The sequence below is a fragment of the Rattus rattus genome, chromosome 4 (genome assembly GCF_011064425.1).
Source record: "Rattus rattus isolate New Zealand chromosome 4, Rrattus_CSIRO_v1, whole genome shotgun sequence".
Classification (NCBI taxonomy): domain Eukaryota; kingdom Metazoa; phylum Chordata; class Mammalia; order Rodentia; family Muridae; genus Rattus; species Rattus rattus.
In genome coordinates, this window is record NC_046157.1 from 81,555,206 (window position 1) to 81,573,941 (window position 18,736).

Sequence of the window (18,736 nt, forward strand, 5' to 3'; positions counted from 1 at the left end):
TGCACACCACCAAGCCGAGCTTCTAAAAGCTTTTAAAGACACTTTCCATCTAGCTTCTTTGTCTTACTGGAAAGATTCTTTTGTATCCCTCCCTTAGCCCAAGGCAAGGCTGAATATCACTGGCCCCTAGTAGGTCTTCTTGAAGTTGTGGCTACAGCTTTTATCTTTCTGTAGCATCCTAGTTCTGATGCTAAGGAAGAGCCTAGAGCCTTACATCAGTGTGCTGGCTAGTTTTATGTCAATTTGACAGATCTGAGATGAGGGAACTTTGAGAGAAATGCCTCTGTAAGATCAGGCTGTAGGCAAACCTGTGGGGCATTTTCTTAATTAGTGATTGATGGGGAAGGCCCAAAGAATTATGGGTGGTGCTATGTCTGGGCAAGTGGTCCTGCATTCTATAAGAAAACAGGCTGATCAAGCAATAAGGGGCAAGGCAGTAAGCAGCACCCTCTGTGGCCTCTGCATCATTCCTGCCACCAGGTTCCTGCCCTACTGAGTTCCTGTCCTGGCTTCCTTTGGTGATGAACAGTGCTGTTGAAGTGTAAGCTAAATAAACCCTTTCCTCCCCAAGTTGTTTTCGGTCATGGTGTGTCATCACAGTAATAGTAAACCTACTAGGACCCATAAATAATAATTTTGTTTAAGAGCCACGGTTTGTTTGGTGGTTTGACTGAAAACGGCCCCTGTCTTAGGGTTTTATTGCTGTGAACAGCACCACAACCAAGACAACTTTTATAAGGACAACATTTAATTGGGGCTGGTTTACAGGTTAAGAAGTTCAGTCCAGTATCATCAAGGCAGGAATATGGCAGCACCCAGGCAGGCATAGTGCAGGAAGAGCTAAGAGTTCTACGTCTTCATCTTAACGCTGCTAGCAGAATACAGACTTCCAGGCAGCTAGAAGTAGGGTCTTAAAGTCCACAGCCACAATGTCCACTAGCCCATACCTAGTCCAAAAAAAGAAAAAAGCCATACCTCCAAATAATGCTACTCCCTGGGCCCAGCATATTCAAACCATGACATTCCACTCCCTGGCCCCCATAGGCTTATTCAAACACATGAGTCTATGGGGGCCACACCTACCCATAGCATAATAAAAAATACATTTAGTCCAACTTCCAAAGTCCCCATAGTCTATAGTGGCATCAACAATGTTAAAAGTCTAAAGTTCAAAGTCTCATCTGAGATTCATCCAATCACTTAAACTCCTTTTTCATCTTTGTTGACTACAACAAACTTCTTTTCCTGGGCTGGTTCCACTCCCTGTTAGCAGCTTTCCTCAGGAGATATCCTATGACTCCGGCATCTTGAAAATCTTAGGGTCTCTAAGGCAACTTTAATGTTATAGCTTTTGGTTTCAGAGTCTGGGATCCACACACAATCTTCTGGGCTCCTCCCTTTGGAACTGACTAGCAGCACTTCTCCAGCTCTGCCCTCTGTAGCACTCTAAGCTCAGGTTGACCCACTCCACTGCCTCTGCTCTTCTTGGTCATCATTCCATGGTGCTAGCATTTCCAATACATTGGGGTCTTCTGCTGCAACGAGGCTTCACCAATAGCCTCTCACAGGCTCTCTTCATGGTGCCAGTCCTCAAACCCTTTGCATGATCCCTTCAGTCCTGGGCTGTCAACTGCAATTGAGGCTGTGTCTTCACCAATTGCCTTCCATGGCCTCTCACAGTGCCAGGCCTCAGCTGCTCTTCATGACCCCTTCATGCCTTCAAAACCAGTACCACCTGGGTGACTCTCATACATTACCAAGTAAAGCTGCAACATGAGGTACAACCTTGGCTATCTCTGGAACACAGCTTCTTTGTGCTCTCAGAAGATTTCACCTCAGTGATGCTGGTCTCTTCATCACCAGTGATTTCTTAGCTCTGGCTAACCAGCCATCAGTTACCCCAATAGTCCCTTCTATTCTGGATTCTAAAGTCAGAGCCACATGGCTGCCTGCAGGAGCTGGAACATAGCCCCTTGTTATATTACATTACCACCATCTTTCTGCTTTCCAACTCCGTCACTGACTAAGCTTGGCTGTCCTGGATCTTGCAGACTGACTTTGAACTCAGAGATTTGCATGGCTCTGTCTCCTGTATGTTGGGATTGAAGGTGTGTGCCACCGTGCCTGGATTTAAGCTTTTCTTCACCCAGAACCTGCTTTGTCCCAGGCTGGTCCTGAACTCAGAGATCTGTTTGGCTTTGCCTCCTGGGATTAAAGGTGGGAATCACCATGCCTGGATCTAAACTTAGCTGGGTAGGATCTTGCCCCAAAATTCCTTAATCTGCTGTGTCCTAGGACACAGGATTCCGCTCCAGTTCACTTCCTGGTGCCCCTTTCATACTCGAACCATAGATTTTATATTTTTCCTTTCTAAATTGCTGTGCTTGTTTAAAAATTCTCTTCATGAGACTTAACCAGAGAACACGTCTCTGCTGGGCATTTTTGAGACTTCCTTTGTCAATGCAATTAGCAAAAATCTCTGCCTTGGCCTCAGGTAGACTCCAGACAAAGGCAAAAAGCAGACACATTCTTCACCAAAATACCACAAAAGCAGTCTCTACAACACATACTGAAATTCTTCTCTGAAACCTCTTGGGCCAGGTCTTCATAGTTCAAATTACTCTCAGCAACTAAGTCTTCCATATTCCTATCAGGATAGCCATTTAAGCCCCATTTAAAGCATTCTACTGCTTTCCAAATCCAAAATCCCCAAATGCACATTGTTTCAAAAAAAAGCATGGTCAGGCCTAGCACCACAGTACCCCAGTCCCCGGTACCAACTCCTGTCCTAGTTAGGGTTTTATAGCTGTGAACAGACACCATGACCAAGGCAAAACTCTTATAAGGACAACATTTAATTGGGGCTGGTTTACAGGTTCAGAGGTTCAGTCCAGTATCATCAAGGCAGGAGCATGGCAGCATCCAGGCAGGCATGGTGCAGGAGGAGCTGAGAGTTCTACATCTTCATCTGAAGGCTGCTAGGAGAAGACTGACTTCCAGACAGCTAGGAGTAGGGTCTTAAACGCACACGCACAGTGACACACACTACTCCAACAAGGCCACACCTCCTAATAGTGCCACTCCTTGGACCAAGCATATACAAACCGTCACAGTCCCCATAGGCTCATAGAGAGTGGCACTACTAAGAGGTGTGACCTTGTTGGAGAAAGCATTCCACTGAATGCTAAGGTTTTTGAAGCTCAAAGTATGTCCAGAGTCTCTTCCCCCCCCCCCCCTCCCCCCCCCCCCCCCCTTTTGTTTTTCCCCCCCCCCCCCCCCCCCCCCCCCCCCCCCCCCCCCCCCCCCCCCCCCCCCCCCCGTCCCCCCCTCCCCCCCTCCCTCTCCTCTTTCCTCTCCTCCCTCATTTCCCTCTCCCTCTCCCCGTACCCTTCCCCCTCCCCCACCCCTTCCCTTTCCCCTCCCCCTCCCTCACCCTCTCCCTGCTGTTAGTGGGTTGAGATGTAGAACTCTCAGCTTCTCTAGCACCGTGTCAGCCTGCTGGCTGCCATGCTCCCTGCTATGATGACAATGGACTAAACCACTGAAACATAAGCCAACCCCAGTTTTTGGTACCGTGGGGTCATTGCTGTGATGGGCCTGACCATGTTTTTGTCTGGAGGAATATGGAACAGTTTGGGACTTGGGACTAGAAAAGTGATTGGACACTTTGAGTGAGGCTTAAGGGTCATCCTAGTAGGAGCATGGAAGACAGTGCTGAGGGTGATTTGAACTGTGTGGGGCTGGGCTCTTCAGAAAAGAATATTAGTAAGTGGCCTAGAGATCGTTCTTGTGATATTTTGTTGAAGAAAGTTGCTTTTGCCGTTGTCTATAGACCCTGCCTGAGGCTAAATTGGAGAGTTTTGGATTAACAACTTGGGCAAGGGAGATTTCAAAACACTAGAGTATCGACTGTCTTAAGTTGTCATTGCCAGGCGTGTGCATATTTACAATGGAAAGGAGCAAGCGGGATATGGGGCTACCTCAGACCGTCCACAGCAGCTGACTGTGATTGGCCTCCTGCTCTAGCAAGGGTGTGGATTTGCCAGCTGCAGACAGTTTCTGCATGTCTGTGATGTCTGGGATTCTGGGGACTTTTCAGAGGGTCTATACATGCTAGGGTCCTGAGAGGTGGGTGGGTTGTGGGTTGGTTGCTGTTGGTCATAGTTTGTTAGGTAGTATTGTGAAAAGAAAAAAACAAGAAGACTAAATTAGATATCCTGCCAGCAAACGTCAGACTTGCCCCATCTTGATTTTTACAGGGGTTTTACTTAAGAGATGAGTCTTAAGAGACTTTTAAACATCATGAACTTGATACCCCAGGTGGCAGGACACAGGCTAACAATAGCATTGCCTCCTTTCTCCGCTATCCTTTTCTCTTTCCTATTTAGTGTTAAGGGGTTGAAAGAGTAAAATAAAAGGGGTGGAGAAGGTGGAAGGAAGAAGAACCCACAAAGTAGCAAACACAGGCTAATGGATGAATAAACAGATTAATGAAAAAAAACAAACAAACAAACTGGTGCTAAATAGAACAAGATCTTGGATCTCAGGCCAAGATCCCACCCAGAGAAGCTTCCAGGCCAGAGAAGTTTGAGGCCAGGCATTTGCCTCATACCCAGCATTTAGGAGCAGACTCAGGCAGATCACTGAGTTCAAGGCCAGCCTGGTCTACAGAGTGAGTTCCAGGACAGCTAAGCTTAGACAGTGAAGGAAACCATTGAAAATAGAAAGCTGGTTGTGATGGTTTGTATATGCTCGGCTCAGGGAGGGGCACTATTAGAAGGTGTGGCCTTGTTGGAGGAAGTGTGTCACTGTGGGTATGGGCTTTAAGACCCTCACTCTAGCTGCCTGGAAGCCATATTCTGCTAGCAGCCTTCAGATGAAGATGTAGAACTCTCAGCTCCTCCTGCACCATGCCTGCCTGGATGCTGCCATGCTCCTGCCTTGATGATACTGGACTGAATCTTTGAACCTGTAAGCCAGCCCCAATTATATATTGTCCTTATAAGACTTGCCTTGGTCATGGTGTCTGTTCACAGCAGTAAAACCCTAACTAAGACACTGGTGAAAATGTATTTGAACGAAGGGGCCATATTCCAGCCCCGGCAAGCAGTGGAACTTGGCTCCAGCCATGTGGTTCTGGCTTTAGAGTCAAGGATACAAGATAGGGATTATGAAATCTTCCTCCATGACTAAGAAAAGCCACTGGGACCAGGTGGATGTTGGGGAAGGGAGTGTTTCTTCATGGAGGCTTAGAGAGGCCATTGCATGAAGCCGTAAAGGTGATGCCTAGATTGACCCCCACGACATTGGAGAGGCCAGAGCCATGGGATGCCGCATGTCAAGGAAAGCTGCTAACAGGGAGTGGAACCAGCCCAGGAGAAAGAACTGTGTTGCAGTTACCAAAGCTGAACGGTGTAGGAGACCTGAGGAACACTTTGACCTAAGGCATGAGATACGGAGTTTGGAGTTTACCCAGCTGGTTTTCAGTCTTGCTGTGGTCCAGTATTTACTCATTGCTCTCCTTTTCCTCCTTTGGAATGGCAATATGAATTCTGCGCCATTTTACAGGGGTTTCAGTTAAGCAATGAGGCTCTGAAGAGACTTTGGACTTTTTTTTTTTTTTTTTTTTTTCAGAGCTGGGGACCGAACCCAGGGCCTTGTGCTTGCTAGGCAAGCGCTCTACCACTGAGCTAAATCCCCAACCCCTGAGACTTTGGACTTTTAAACATTATTGAGACTTATAGACTATGGGGACTTTTGAAGTTAAACCAGATGCATGATATGGCTACAAGTTTATGGGGGCCAGGGAGGGTAATATGGTTTGAATAAAAATGGTCCACGTAGACTCAGGAAGTGGAACTGTTAGGAGGTGTGGCCTTGTTGAAGTAGGTGTGGTCATGTCAGAAAAAGTTTATCACTGGGGCGGGGGGTGAGGGGTGAGTTTTGAGGTTTTTGAATTGGAAGCTAGCTGAAGTTAAATGCTTTCTGTTATGGGAAACGTGATTGAACTATAATCCAGAAATGGAGGGCACACCTGTGATCCAGATTTTGAGGCTGGGAGACACAGGCTTTTTGATTCGTATCTTGAGGCATATTGGCCATGAAAAGCTTAGGCCCTGGTAAGGTGGTGCAGTACACACCTTTAATCCTAGGAGACAGAAGCAAACAGATCTCTGAGTTCAAGGCCAGTCTGGGGCAGAGCAAGTTCCAAATCTAGGCATGGTGGTGCAGACCTTTAATCTGGGCTATACCTTCTGCTGGAGGCCTATGTAAAGACATTGGAGGAAGGAAGTCACTTTCGTTTCCACCTGCTTGCGCTTCCTTGCCAGCACGTCTGTTGGAACCTACTTCTTCAGGATTCCAGCTTACACAGAAAACCAGCTGAAGCACCCAGCCTGGTGGGACTGAACAACTACTAGATTCCTGGACTTCCCACTCACATCTGTCCATTGTTGGGTTAGTTGGAGTGCAGACTGTAGGTCATTCCAATAATTTCCCTTAATGTATAGAGACATTGCATAAGTTCCATGATTCTAGAGAACCCTGAGTAAAAAACTTTCCTCTATAAGAGTTGCTGTGGTCATGGTGACTTTTCATAGCAAGAGAACACTAATTAAGCCAGCTAGTAAATAGCACAGAGCTAAGAGTTGTAGCCCTTCCCCGGTTGGTTCTCCAAGAACTCACAGTTGTAATGCAGACAATTCCAGACTGTGGTGGTTTGCCTTGTGACTTTCCAGGGACACCGGGTTACAGACAAACTCTGTGTCCAGTAGAAACTACTCGGTGGGACCACAGATGTGGGTGCTTAGAGACTGTTCACCTGGGAAGCACAGCCATAGCATGGTAGAGCTGGGACTCTACTCAGATTTGCTTCTAAAGTTTATGTCCTTGACCACTAGGCTCGATGGGCATTCATCGGCCCGACCTAGCCTGTGGTAAGCTATCCTGGACCCAGCATTCACCACTCTCTTTAAATGACCATGACGAGACCCTCAAGGAAAGAACAGGGATGTGTGTCTATAATTATGATGTCTCATCTGCAAGTTCCCTTGTATTGATCTCTTCGCTATGTCTTGTCATCCTCACCTGTCTACCCAGCTTCCCTGCCTTCTTCTCACCCACCGTATCCCAAGCTCCCCTTCGTATTTTCAAGTACTGACGAGCAGACGAGAGCGAGGGACCTGGAGCAAGATAGACTGGGTTCTGCTCTGAACTCTGCAGCTCATTAGCTGTGTGCGTTGGTGTTTGGGAACTGCCTACCATGACCCAGGCTGGAATTTCATAATTCCCGACTATGGTGGTTTGACTTGTGATGCTCTAGTGTGCTCTGCATCCATTAGGAACTGTATTGAGAATTCTGAACTTTAGTCCTCGTCAAGGGAGTGGCATGCACAAGGCATCCCAAGATGCCCGGCAAGCTCCCGTCAACCCTACAGTCACCCAGGAAGCAATGCGCACACAATGACGTGCCGTGCCAGCTTCTTTCCCCTCCCCCTTTCATGTGTGTACAGTAGGGCGTGCTCATGCACATCATGTGCCTGTGTGTGCATGCATGCAGAGGCCTGGGGTTGATGTCATAAATCACATTCTGCCACTCTCCCACCTTATTCATTGAAGAATCAAGCCCAGAGACCTCCCAGCATGGCGACTCTTGCTCTGAGGATCAGAGGTCTCTAAGTCTGGAATCACAAGGAGATGCCATGGCATCCAGCATTTACATGGGTTCTGGGGACCCAAATGCTAGTCCTCATGCTTAAACGCTGAGCCACCTCCCCCGAGACCACAGCTTTGAAACATTTGCCAGAAGATGCTCAGGACATCCTGCCAGAGCGGAGCAGCATGACTAGGCTTCCATAGCTTCGTGGCATTGGCATGACCTCTCTTCCGAGGTATCTAAATCAAAAGTATGGCCCTTTCTAGCTGTACCCTGTCATTGTCACAGTACCGGGGTCCCAAGATTTCATCTCCCCTTCCTGGATCTCTTATCCCAGAATGAGCAAATCCTTTCCAGTCAGTTTCAGAAGAAATTCCCCAGGGACATTAGACATCCCTCTACCTCTTTTCCCTCTCTGATGCCTTTTCTTCACTGGGCTCTTCCAAGGCCAAAGGGTACAGAGCTGCCACATGGCTACACAGCTAGGAAAACCAGCTGTAGTGGGTTGAATATGCTTGGCCCAGGAAGTGACACTGTTAGAAGATGTGGCTCCTTGGAGTAGGTGTGGCCTTGTTGGAGGAAGTGTGTCCCTATAAGGGGTGGGCTTTGAGACTCTCCTCCTAGCTGCCTGGAAGACAGTCTCCTGGCTGGCTTTGGATCAAGATGTAGCACTCTCTGCTCCTCCAGCACAATGCCTGCCTGCATGCTGCTGTGCCTTTTGCCATGATGATAATAGACTCAAACCTCTGAAACCCTAAGTCAGCCCCAATTAAATGTTGTCCTTTAGAAGAGTCGCCTTGGTCATAGTGTCTCTCCATAGCAACGGAAACCCTAAGTAAGACATCGGCTTTGGTAAGACTAATGTCTGAGAAGCTCTCTCACCCCCGGGGCTTGAAAATGCTAAGTCCCTTCTGAGAGGGAATGTGGTGTCTGTTTCCACTCCTGTCTTTCCTCCTGTTTCTTTGTGGTCTTCGCTCCTACCCTGCATCTGTTCTGAGTCTTTATCTCCTCAGTGTCTACTCCACTCCTCAGTACCCCTCATACCCACCCGCCAGCCTATCAAATGCTGTGGCTAATCACCGGTCACTTGCTCACAAGGTACAGAGCAGAAAAGCTTCCTAGACTCAAGCCAATGAATCTGTATTCTCGGGCATCATGACAGGCAGGGAGGACTTCTGAGCAAGCCCTCCCTAATCCACTGTTCTGTAGTACTGTGACCAGGGGAGAAGCTACTTCCCCACGGGCACTGTGGTCTCCAGATCAGAGTCGTTCTGGTTCATAAAACATGTGACTAATGGATCAGGCTTTGTCTTGCCCATTCATACCATTAAGAGTTCACATACTGGGCCCAGGAGGGAAGGGCCATCAATAAAGACTTTGCTGTGTAAATCTGAGGAGTTGAGTTTAGTTCCCAAACATCCGGATAAAAAGCTGGGTGCCACAGCAGATGCCAGCAATCTAAGTTCTGAAGAGATGGAGAAAGGAAGGTCCTTGGGCTTCTCTGGTCAACCAGCTCAGCTTAATTAGCACTGATCAGTGGAAGACCTTGTTTCAAAATGGAGACTGACATTGACCTCTGGATGCACCTTCACGCATGCACACACACACACACTCCACCCCTACACACACTCATACTCATACACACACTTATACAAGCATGCACACTCATACATGCACACGTATACACACATGCACACTTACATACATGAACACACATGCACACTCATATGCACTCACACACACATGCACACACGAATGTGTGCATTTATACACACACACACACACTCATACACACACGTGCACGCACACACAGAAAGAGCTTCCACATCCTCTGGGTTTATTTAGCCCAAGATGTAATGACAGCAGATCCAGCACCAGGAAGCAGCAGGAAAGAATTCTTCCCCCAAACACCTCAATCATAACTGAGCACCACTTCCTATGTCCACCAAACCAAGATACTAGATCAGAGCCCCAAGTCACCGGTTGCTGACATACTCTGGGCATAAAAGGCAGAGCTAGTTGGACAGGCTGCCGAGAATTCTCCAGGGGTGATCCCAAGAGTATAAACTAAGGAGTATCATTTACTGGGTGGAGTTTGACTGTTTGGTAGATCCTGAGCCGGCTCACAGGACGCTTTTTCACCTTTGCCCCTTCCTGGGAAGACAACTGTGGCGTATGTCACAGGCTTGGAGGACGTCAGAACCTTAGGAGGCAGAGGAGGCTCTGGGGGTGGGGCTGGGGGTTTCCTTGATGGTGGATCAAGAGAAGAGTCCGTGTAGATAGAGTCAAAGGAAGGTGGTGAGTCGAGCCTCATATGTGGTATGTCCGAGGGGAGTCCAGAGTCACTTCTATGGTGGGCTGCTGAGGAAGGGTCCTGGAATAAAAGGCAGGCAAGTCACACTGAGTCACTCTGCCTGCGTGCCCTTTAAAGGGAGGTCTGAGACCATAATGGACCCACTGTAATAATCCCAATAGACCAATGGGACAAGAGGGCATCGCTTTGGCCAGGGATGGTGGCGGTGTGCACATACACAAATGCACACACATTTAATCCCCGTATCAAGAGTTCAAGTTCAGCCTGGTCAACATAGCAAGTTTCAGGCTGACCAACGGTACTTAGTGGGACCCTAAACACAAAACAACAAAACCTGGGTGTGGTAGTGAATGCCTTTAATCGCAGCACTCAGGGGACAGAAGCAGGTGGCTCTCCATGAATTTGAGGCCAGCCTGGTCTATATAGGAAGTTGTAGGCCATCTGAGTATAAAGAGATATTCTCTCTCTCTCTCTCTCTCTCTCTCTCTCTCTCTCTCTCTCTCTAAATAGAATGGGATGCTTTCAAGACATTCTAAATCCCAAGGCATTCCCCAGAAAGCACCCCAAGGTACTTCCCAGGAAGGTGAGGGTCTTTTCCCCACCTATCAGTAGTGTGATGGTTGAGGGAATCTGCAGAGGTCTCTTACCATGCCTGAAATTCCGGTGCTCTGGGAAGGGCCACAGACACCAAGCTTGTTCCCTGGCAACAGAGGACAATAGTCTAGTCCCTTGCAGAGTAGTTCCAAGCCTCTCAAAGCCTCTCAAAACCTTTGCAAGTCCATAGCCACTTCCCCCCACTCCAGCCTCTAGCCCTCTGCCCCTCCCCCTCTGCACCCCATAAGCCTGCCCTCCTTCCTCGCCCACCTTCCAGCGGCCTCAACGATAATCCGACCCCTTGGAGCTCTTCCCTTCCATCCTCTCTCTCCAATCTTGCTCCTCACTCTTCACCAGCTCCCTCGGGTCTGGCCTAGCCAAGCCCCCTTTCCCGCTCTTCCATCAGCCGCTGGGATTCCAGCAAGATTTTTCAGGTGGGAAACACGCCTGGACTCCTGGCCTCGTCTTCAAAACTGAGCCGCTGGGGTAGGTAGGTGGCTACCTACCTTTCTTTCTGGCCATCACAGCAAACAGCACCACAGCCACCACCAGCAGGCCCAGCAGGAGCGCCCCACCCCAGATCAGGGGGATACTGAGAGACACAAAGGGATAGGCTGGTTTAGCCCTGACTTCTGATGGAAGCTGCCAACAAAGAGCCCTGGAATAGTGGGAGAAACTGCCACTTTCTTTGGGACCCATAATCGAGAGGAGATGGAAAGGAAGAAGGAGGGTGGTCCCAGATGCGGGTAGAGGAGAGACACATTTTTATAGTGTCTTTGTTGGAGATCTACCAGAGTTACTGAAACGGATAGAGGTCGGTCTGTCTGCTGATAGGAAGGTCACCAGCAGTGGCATGAGCAAGCAGTGGTTTGATTTGAGACGATTTTAAATTTTACTTGTGCATGTCTGCGGGCGTGTAAATGCGCATGCATGCAAGTGACTGCAGAGGCCTGAAGAGAGCCCCGAGTCCTGGGGGGTTGGGGACGGCGGCGGCTGGAGCCATAGGCTCCTTCGAACTGCTGAGGATGAACTCGTCCACGGCAAAAGCAGCGAGTGTTCCTAACGGCTGAGCCATCTCTCCAGCCCTCCATCTGCTTCACGCCACAGGTCAAAACCAGTTGTATGCTTAGTGCCCAGTTCCCCTGGCGTCCCACACCACGGCTTCAGGTACCTGTTCTCACGCCGCCTGAACTCGTGAGGACCAGCACTCGCGGAAGGGTCCAAGGAGGGGTCCTCGAGCTGACTTCCGGCTCTGGTTCTATAGGTTTCTTCCTCTTCCTCTGCTTCCTCCCCGTCTCCTGGGCCAGGAACTGAGCCAGAAAGAAACTTTTAGTGAGCACAGAGCCCTTGTAGAGCAGCTTTTCCATAGCCTGTTAAGATCTGAAGAACCTGGGAAATGAAGTTGAGGAAAGAGAGATACACACCCCCCCCACCACCCCCGAGGAAGGCAGATTGGGAACACACCCTTCAGTGGGTTAGGAAATCGCTTCCTCTCTTGGTACTTCTGTCCGGTTGTAAGCACAGCCATGTCCCCTCTGCCACCAGCTCCCACCCATGGCCCCCTGCATCTCTGCCCACTCCGTCCCACACACTGGTGTCTCTCCAGCCCCATCACACTGCGTCCAACCGTCACTGTATGATCTTGTATCTCCTTATCATCCTAGAACAGATACTCTTGTTGTCAACCTCAATGTCAACCTTGCTCTTGGCAAGGGCCTCCTCCCCTGTACCTGCAGCCCCAGTGACCTCATCTTCGAGCTGATAGGATTCTATCCTGAGCTGCCCTCAGGACTTACAAGGATTCTGGCTCAGCACTAATGGGAGGCGCGACCCAGTGACCTTTCTGAGAACCCAGCTAGCAGCTGGGTTCCAATGTGAAAACTCTTCTTCCAGTCCTACAACGTCTTAACTTTGGCTGCAGGACTCAGTGGTGTGTTGCTGGGAATAGGTTTTAAGGCTTCAAGAGTCCATGCTGTTCTCCCCCTCCCCCTCCCCTCCCCCTCCCCCTCCCTCTCCCGCCCCTCTGCCTTGCGCTTGTGGATCAGGATGTAAACTCAGCTACTGCTCCAGGGCCAGGCCTTCTTGCCTGATGCCATGCCACCTCCCATGCTCTCTCTACCCACCTGCCTGGGCATTCCCTCCTCCCCTCCCAGCCAGACTGGTATTATTGCAATCTTTTTTTTTTTTTTTTCCAGGAATTGCGCTTGGCATAGTACAGCCTACCTGTAATCCCGGCATTTGGGAGTCAGAGGATCTTTTCCAGTTTGAGGCCATTGTGGTCTGTGTTTTGAGCTTCAGGTTAGCCAGGGTTACATAGACCATGTCTTTAAAAGTGAAGAGGGGGCTGGGGAGACGGCTCAGTGGATAAAGAGCCCGTCGCTGAAGCATGAGGAGCTGAATTTGGATTGCTAGCACTGTGTACAAGCCAGACATAACACCGAACGCATGTCTGTAACTCCAGCACTGGGACAGCGTATGGATGGAGACAGGAGAGTCTCTGCAACGTACTGACCAGCCAGCCTGGCAGAGCTCCAGGTTCCATGAGAGACACTGTCTCCAAAAATAAAGTGGAGAGCAAGACACCCAACATCAACCTTTATCCTCCACGTGCACACATGCACACATGCACACAAATACAAGAGCATGCATGTAGACCACAGATGCACAAAAAAAGAGCAAAAAGTAGAGCAAGGCAAAACCTCAGCCTGCCAAGGATGCGGGATCTGAGAAGGACTCACATTAGCTCGCATTGGCTTGCTGTGTGAAATGACCACCACGGGCCGGCAAGACGATTCAGCAAGTAAAGGGGCTCGCCGACAAGCCTCGCAGCCTGAGTTTGAACTCCAGAGCCCGAAAGGGGAAGGAGAGAATCACCCCTTGCCATTGTCTTCTGACCTCTGCACACATACACACGCGCACACACACACACACACACACACGGAGGGAGGGAGGGAATGAGGGAGGGAGGAGAGGAGGTGAAATTTTAAATAATCCTTGTGATCCACCAATCCGACCCATCCCTCTTATCCAGAAAACCCAAAGGAATGAGAGTGACTTTACCATCGAGGGATTAGACATAAGTTACAGCTCACAAAAGGTGAAAGGTGCCATTATCTAGAAAAGCACCAGCCACCTCCAGCCTTCTCCCTCCAGAGCAGTCGTTTTAGAGCCACTCGGTTTTTAAAAATTCATTGTTTTCTGTGTCTGCATGTTTTGCCTGCATATATGTGTACATAATGTGTGTGCCTGATGCCCAAGGAGGCCAGAAGAGGGTACCAGGTCCCCTGGAACTGGGGCTTCATAAGACTGAGCTGCCATGTGGGTGCTGGACATTGAATCTAGGCCCGTGGAAAAGCAGCCAGTGCTTTAAACTACTGTCCCACCTCTTCAGACCCCTAAAAATAGACCTCTATTATTAAGTTGCATATTTATTTTAATAAATACCTAGAAAGATGTGAGCTGTAAGAATATTGCAAAAGCAATGTGTTTTCTATATTTAGGTTGCTTAGTGAGTTTAAATATTAATGTATTTAATATTAATGTATAAATATTAGGTTTCAATATTCTTAATTTTTTATTTAATTTTTAAAAAAAAAATCCCCCCAATTTTAAAAACTGAATGGAATCAGGTATAACATTGCACACCTATAATTCTCACATTCAGGTAGATGAATTCATGAAATCAGGAAGATCATAAGTTCAAGGCCAGCCTAGACTACATAAATGGGTTCTAGACTAGTCTGGGATACAGGGAGATTTCTAAAAAAAAAAAAAAAGTCCTGCATGAATTGAAGTCCAAAGCAGGAACTGGTGGATCCCACTTGTAGGTCAAGCCCTTACTAAACTCTGTTAAGATAAACTAAATCAACAAAGAAAGGCAGGACTGGGGAAATGGCTCAGTGGGCAAGGGTGAGGTCCTGAGTTCAAATCCCCCATACCCACATAAAAATGGTGGATATGAAATCCCAGTGCTGGAGGCTAGAGATAGGCAAATCCCCATATGACCAGTCAGTCTATCCAAAACGGGGAGCCTCGGGTTAAGTGAGAGACACTGTCTCAAGGTGATTAGGTAGAGTGTGATAGAACAGGACATCCTTTGTTGCTGTAACACACACACACACACACACACACACACACACACACCATATACACACACACACCACATACACACACACACCACATACACACACACACTACATACACACACACCCACATACACACACACACACACACACGCACGCACACACGCATGCACGCGCATGCGCACGCACGCACACAGTGGACGGCAAAAAAAAAAAAATTAATTGCTGTTCACATGCTTGAAGTTCCCATAAAGCGAAACAAAGATAGTATCAGCTTGGGAGAGTTGGAGGAAGACGCAGCGCCTTGGAGATGCTGTGACAGAAAGCTACTGTGAGGGAGAGAGGAAGAGGTGGCTGCTTAACTTATCTCCAGCTTCCCAAACAGTTCCGTTGGCACTCAGTCCAGCCGAGCTGTCAAAACGATATCTCACCCCAGTGCCTTCCTAGTGGGCCCCATATCCCAAGGCCCCACCCAAAGAGTCCCCATCACAGATCATCCTCTGACTACAGCGGGGGGCGGGAGTGGGGGGCTGGGGCGGCTCAGGGCAGCTCACCTGGTGGAAGCACCAGCAGCGAGATGTTATGCGGGGTCTGGGGTCCGGCGGCTCCCTCCACCACACAACCATACTTCCCTGTGTCCTCCTCCTGCAGGCTCACCATTTCCACCTGCAGGAGTCCCCCACCCATGTCAGTGAGGAATATGCGCCCGCTTCCTGGAGCTCTTCGGTCCACCGCTGAGGTCACTAGTGGGCGGCAGCCTTCCTGCACGAACCGGCACCACACCTTACGAGCCCTCACATCCTGGAGCCGGTAGTGGCACTGCACTAGAATGGATGACCCCACCGCTGCCTGTAGAACCTCAGGATGACTGTCAGCTGAGCCTTGGCCTGCGGAAGGAAGAGATGTAGGAGTGAGGGTTGGATAGAAGCAAGCATGGTTCCTAGCCCACTCTCTGACATAGGGACTTGGGGATCCAGTGGGAGTAGCTATGGCATCTGTGATCCTTAGGCTGGTGAGGGAGGCGTGGCTACATCTGCACCTTACCTGCTAATCCCAGGAGCAGCAGCAGCAGGTAGCAACCCATGGCTAGGCAGTCAGTAGTAGGTTCTGAGGGTAGACTCCTCTGTAAAATGCCTAGCCCCTGTGGGCAGGAAACATCTGTCTCATACAGTCACGTGGGCTCTCCAGCTATCCATAGAGACTAAAAGTTACACTGGAGGAATCTCCAAGGTTGGGGGCAGGGAGTTTTTCCAAGGATTTCTTAGCTCAAGGTTCAGAAGGCCCTGAGAGACTGGGTAGGCAAATGGGGAGAGGTTGGAAAAGGGGGTCTGACTCCCCACCAAAGGGAACAGAGAGAAGACCCAGCAACCGGAGGGCAGGAGAATAAGGAGATTTAATATTCAGTCTCCTACACACAGATCTGAAGAAAGAGCTGTGAAGGAGGAAGTTAAGAGCTGTCCATGTGGCCCGAGGCCATCTGATTCTCAGGTCTTTGTGGGTGTTTCTCCTAGCCTGGCTCTACTCACACACCATTCCAGGGGACCTCCACACTCCCTCACAACCTCTTCCTTAGAAACCCACTGGACTTGTCTTTGCCTGTGTCCTACCTAGACTCTCTAGATCCTTTTCAAACCCAGCATCCTCAATTCCAGGAAGTGTAATTTTCTTCAGAGAACACACACATATCATACTCTCCCCTCTCCCTGTTCTGTCACCCACCCAGTACTTGGCACGAATCCTTCCTTTCTTACATGTTCTTTCTGTTTCCATACCTTTCCTTTCACATTGTTCATCTCCTAATCCATCACATCCAAGCCCCTAGGATCTGGATGTCCTTCCTCCATCCCTTCTATTAGCTTCATTTTCCTTTTGGAGATAGGGTCTCATGTAGCCCAGGCTAGCCTCAAAGTTGTTATGTAGCCAAGGGTGATCTTGAACTTCTGGTCTGATGAGTCTACATCCCGAGTGCAGGAATTTCAGACTTGCATTTCCACCTGGGTTTCTGTGCTGCTGGGATGGAACCCAGGGCTGTGTGCACATGAGCGAGTCCTCTACCAATGGGGATACATCCCCAACCCTTTCTTTTTCATTCTTTCATCTTTAAAAGAGACTTATTTACTATTATTCTATGTGTGTATTTGTGTTGCCTTTATGAGATCAGGAGAGGGTGCCTTATTCCCTGGAACTGGAGTTGCAGATGGTTATAAACCACCATGTGGGTTCCGGGACCTGAGCCTGGGTCCTCTGCCAGAGCAGCAAATGCTCTTAACCGTTGTGCTGTCTCTCTTACCCAATTTTTCTTGACAGTTTTAATTTTAGACGTTCCCTTTCTTGTTTTTCAGTTGTTATTATTTTTCTACACGCAGACTACTTTGGTGCCACAAACACTGTGTTGTCCATGAATATTTCCACCTCCCTACATGGCCCTGACAACATGTGCAAAGCCCTTATGCTTCAGTATGGCCGAGCATAGGGCATCCCTCAGGAGCTAGACTGGGAAACACCCAGAGAGACTCCCATTTTTCACTTTCCTCCCTAAGAACGTTTATACTGCAGAATAATGGTCTGTCTGGTTCTTTCTCTGTCTCTGCTGCTCCCTAAAGGGGAAAAAGCGTCAATGAGCTACTGCATTACTGACAAAATCACCCCGAGGAAGGAAAGGTTTATTGGGGTTCACCATCTTAGGGGATGCTGTCCTGTTATGACAGCAAAGGCATGGACACAGAAGCATGGGGTATCTGGCCCCACCATGGAGGCAGACAGGAAGCAAAGGCTGATTAGAAGCGGGGCCTCCCTGCTGTGACTCCCACAAACTCCATACCCTCTTCCCCACCAGCACCACCTATGTGTTCAAGCACAGGGGCCTGTGAGGGCCATTTCATAACCCTAGAGCTCACTTGTTTCCTGAACTGCAAGTCTATTTTGGGGTTCTTGAGATTCAGATTCACTGCCTACGGAGGAAGCATCTGACTTCCAAAGTGCCCTGGGGTGGGGGCTTGGGCTTTGGGGAACCAGACAGAACATGTGACAAAACAGTCTGTCAGAACTAGAGCTACACATTGCCCTGGTGTGGAAGATGAGCTTCAGAGAACAGCAGCAAGATCTCTTCTCCCCCTCCCTCCCCCCCCTCCCTCCTTCCCTCCCTCCCTCCCTCCTTCCTCTCCCCTGCCTATAACTAACTGTTGTGGTGAGAATGAAGAGACTCTAAAGAGACCCTCATGCCCCTGCTTTCAACTACGAGACAATTGAAGCAATGATGGAAGCCCTGGTGCCATCTCTCACAGGGGGAATTTGTTTCCCAGGGAGAGACCTCCCGCAGGTATAAGAATCACCAAGCAAGAGCCTGAAGCCTGGACAGTGATGGTGAGCAGGATCCTGACAGAGACTGCCTCCTTCACGCCTCTTGGCCTCAATTCAACCCCAGTCCTCATATTAAGACCCCAAGGGTGGGCGCTGGGGTGATGGCTCAGCCGATAAAGCACTTGCTGTGTAAACCTGAAGACGGCAGTTTGGACCCTCAAGAACCTATAGGTTCAACTGCCATGGGCGTGGACCTGAAGGTCCATCCCCAAAAGACAGACACAGGAGATCCCAGCGTGTGTTGGCTAGAAACTAGCCATAGTGGGATTGGCTAGAGACCTTGACTATAATAATAAAGTGGAATGAAGTGGGAAATCCATCAAGGATGATTCTCTTGTTTTTTTCTGTCTTCCTTCCTTCCTTTCCCTCCCCCTCCTCTTTCCCCTCCCACTTTCTTTCTTTCTTCCTCTCCCTCTCCCTCCCCTTCCCCTCCCCCTCTCCCTCCCCATCTTACTCCCCCTCCCCTCCCCACTCCCCCCTCTCCTTTCCCCTCCCCTCCCTCCCTCCCTCCCTCCCTTTCTTTCTTTCTTTCTTTCTTTCTTTCTTTTCTTTCTTTCTTTTCTTCTTCCTTTCTTTTCTCTGAACCTCAATGTAGACCGAGCTGGCCTTGAACTCAGAGAACCTTGAACCTCCTACCTCTGCCTCTCTGCTGTAGGCATTAAAGGTATATACCCCCATGCCCAGCAAGGATGATTACTGACATCAACTTTGGGCCTCCACATGTTTCAACGG

General features: G+C 49.2%; 1 protein-coding gene across 1 annotated transcript; it reads right to left on the minus strand.

Annotated features, from left to right (window-relative positions):
* Positions 1–9,470: 9,470 nt before the first annotated feature.
* On the minus strand, positions 9,471–15,728 carry Treml1 (triggering receptor expressed on myeloid cells like 1). The gene is made up of 6 exons (XM_032899418.1): positions 15,689–15,728; positions 15,199–15,531; positions 11,734–11,872; positions 11,069–11,154; positions 10,615–10,668; positions 9,471–9,924 (listed from the first exon to the last, which is right to left on the minus strand). Exons 1-6 carry the CDS (start codon positions 15,726–15,728, stop codon positions 9,851–9,853), a joined length of 726 nt encoding a protein of 241 aa, XP_032755309.1. The 3' UTR covers positions 9,471–9,850.
* Positions 15,729–18,736: the final 3,008 nt, after the last annotated feature.

Excerpts from the sequence above, each read along its gene's own strand:
- Treml1 (XM_032899418.1), bottom strand. The coding sequence starts at position 15,728 with ATGGGTTGCTACCTGCTGCTGCTGCTCCTGGGATTAGCAG. Across the intron at positions 15,532-15,688 it reads GCTGCTCCTGGGATTAGCAG|GCCAAGGCTCAGCTGACAGT; the intron begins GTAAGGTGCAGA and ends TTCCTTCCGCAG. Across the intron at positions 11,873-15,198 it reads GCTGCTGGTGCTTCCACCAG|TTCCTGGCCCAGGAGACGGG; the intron begins GTGAGCTGCCCT and ends TTTCTGGCTCAG.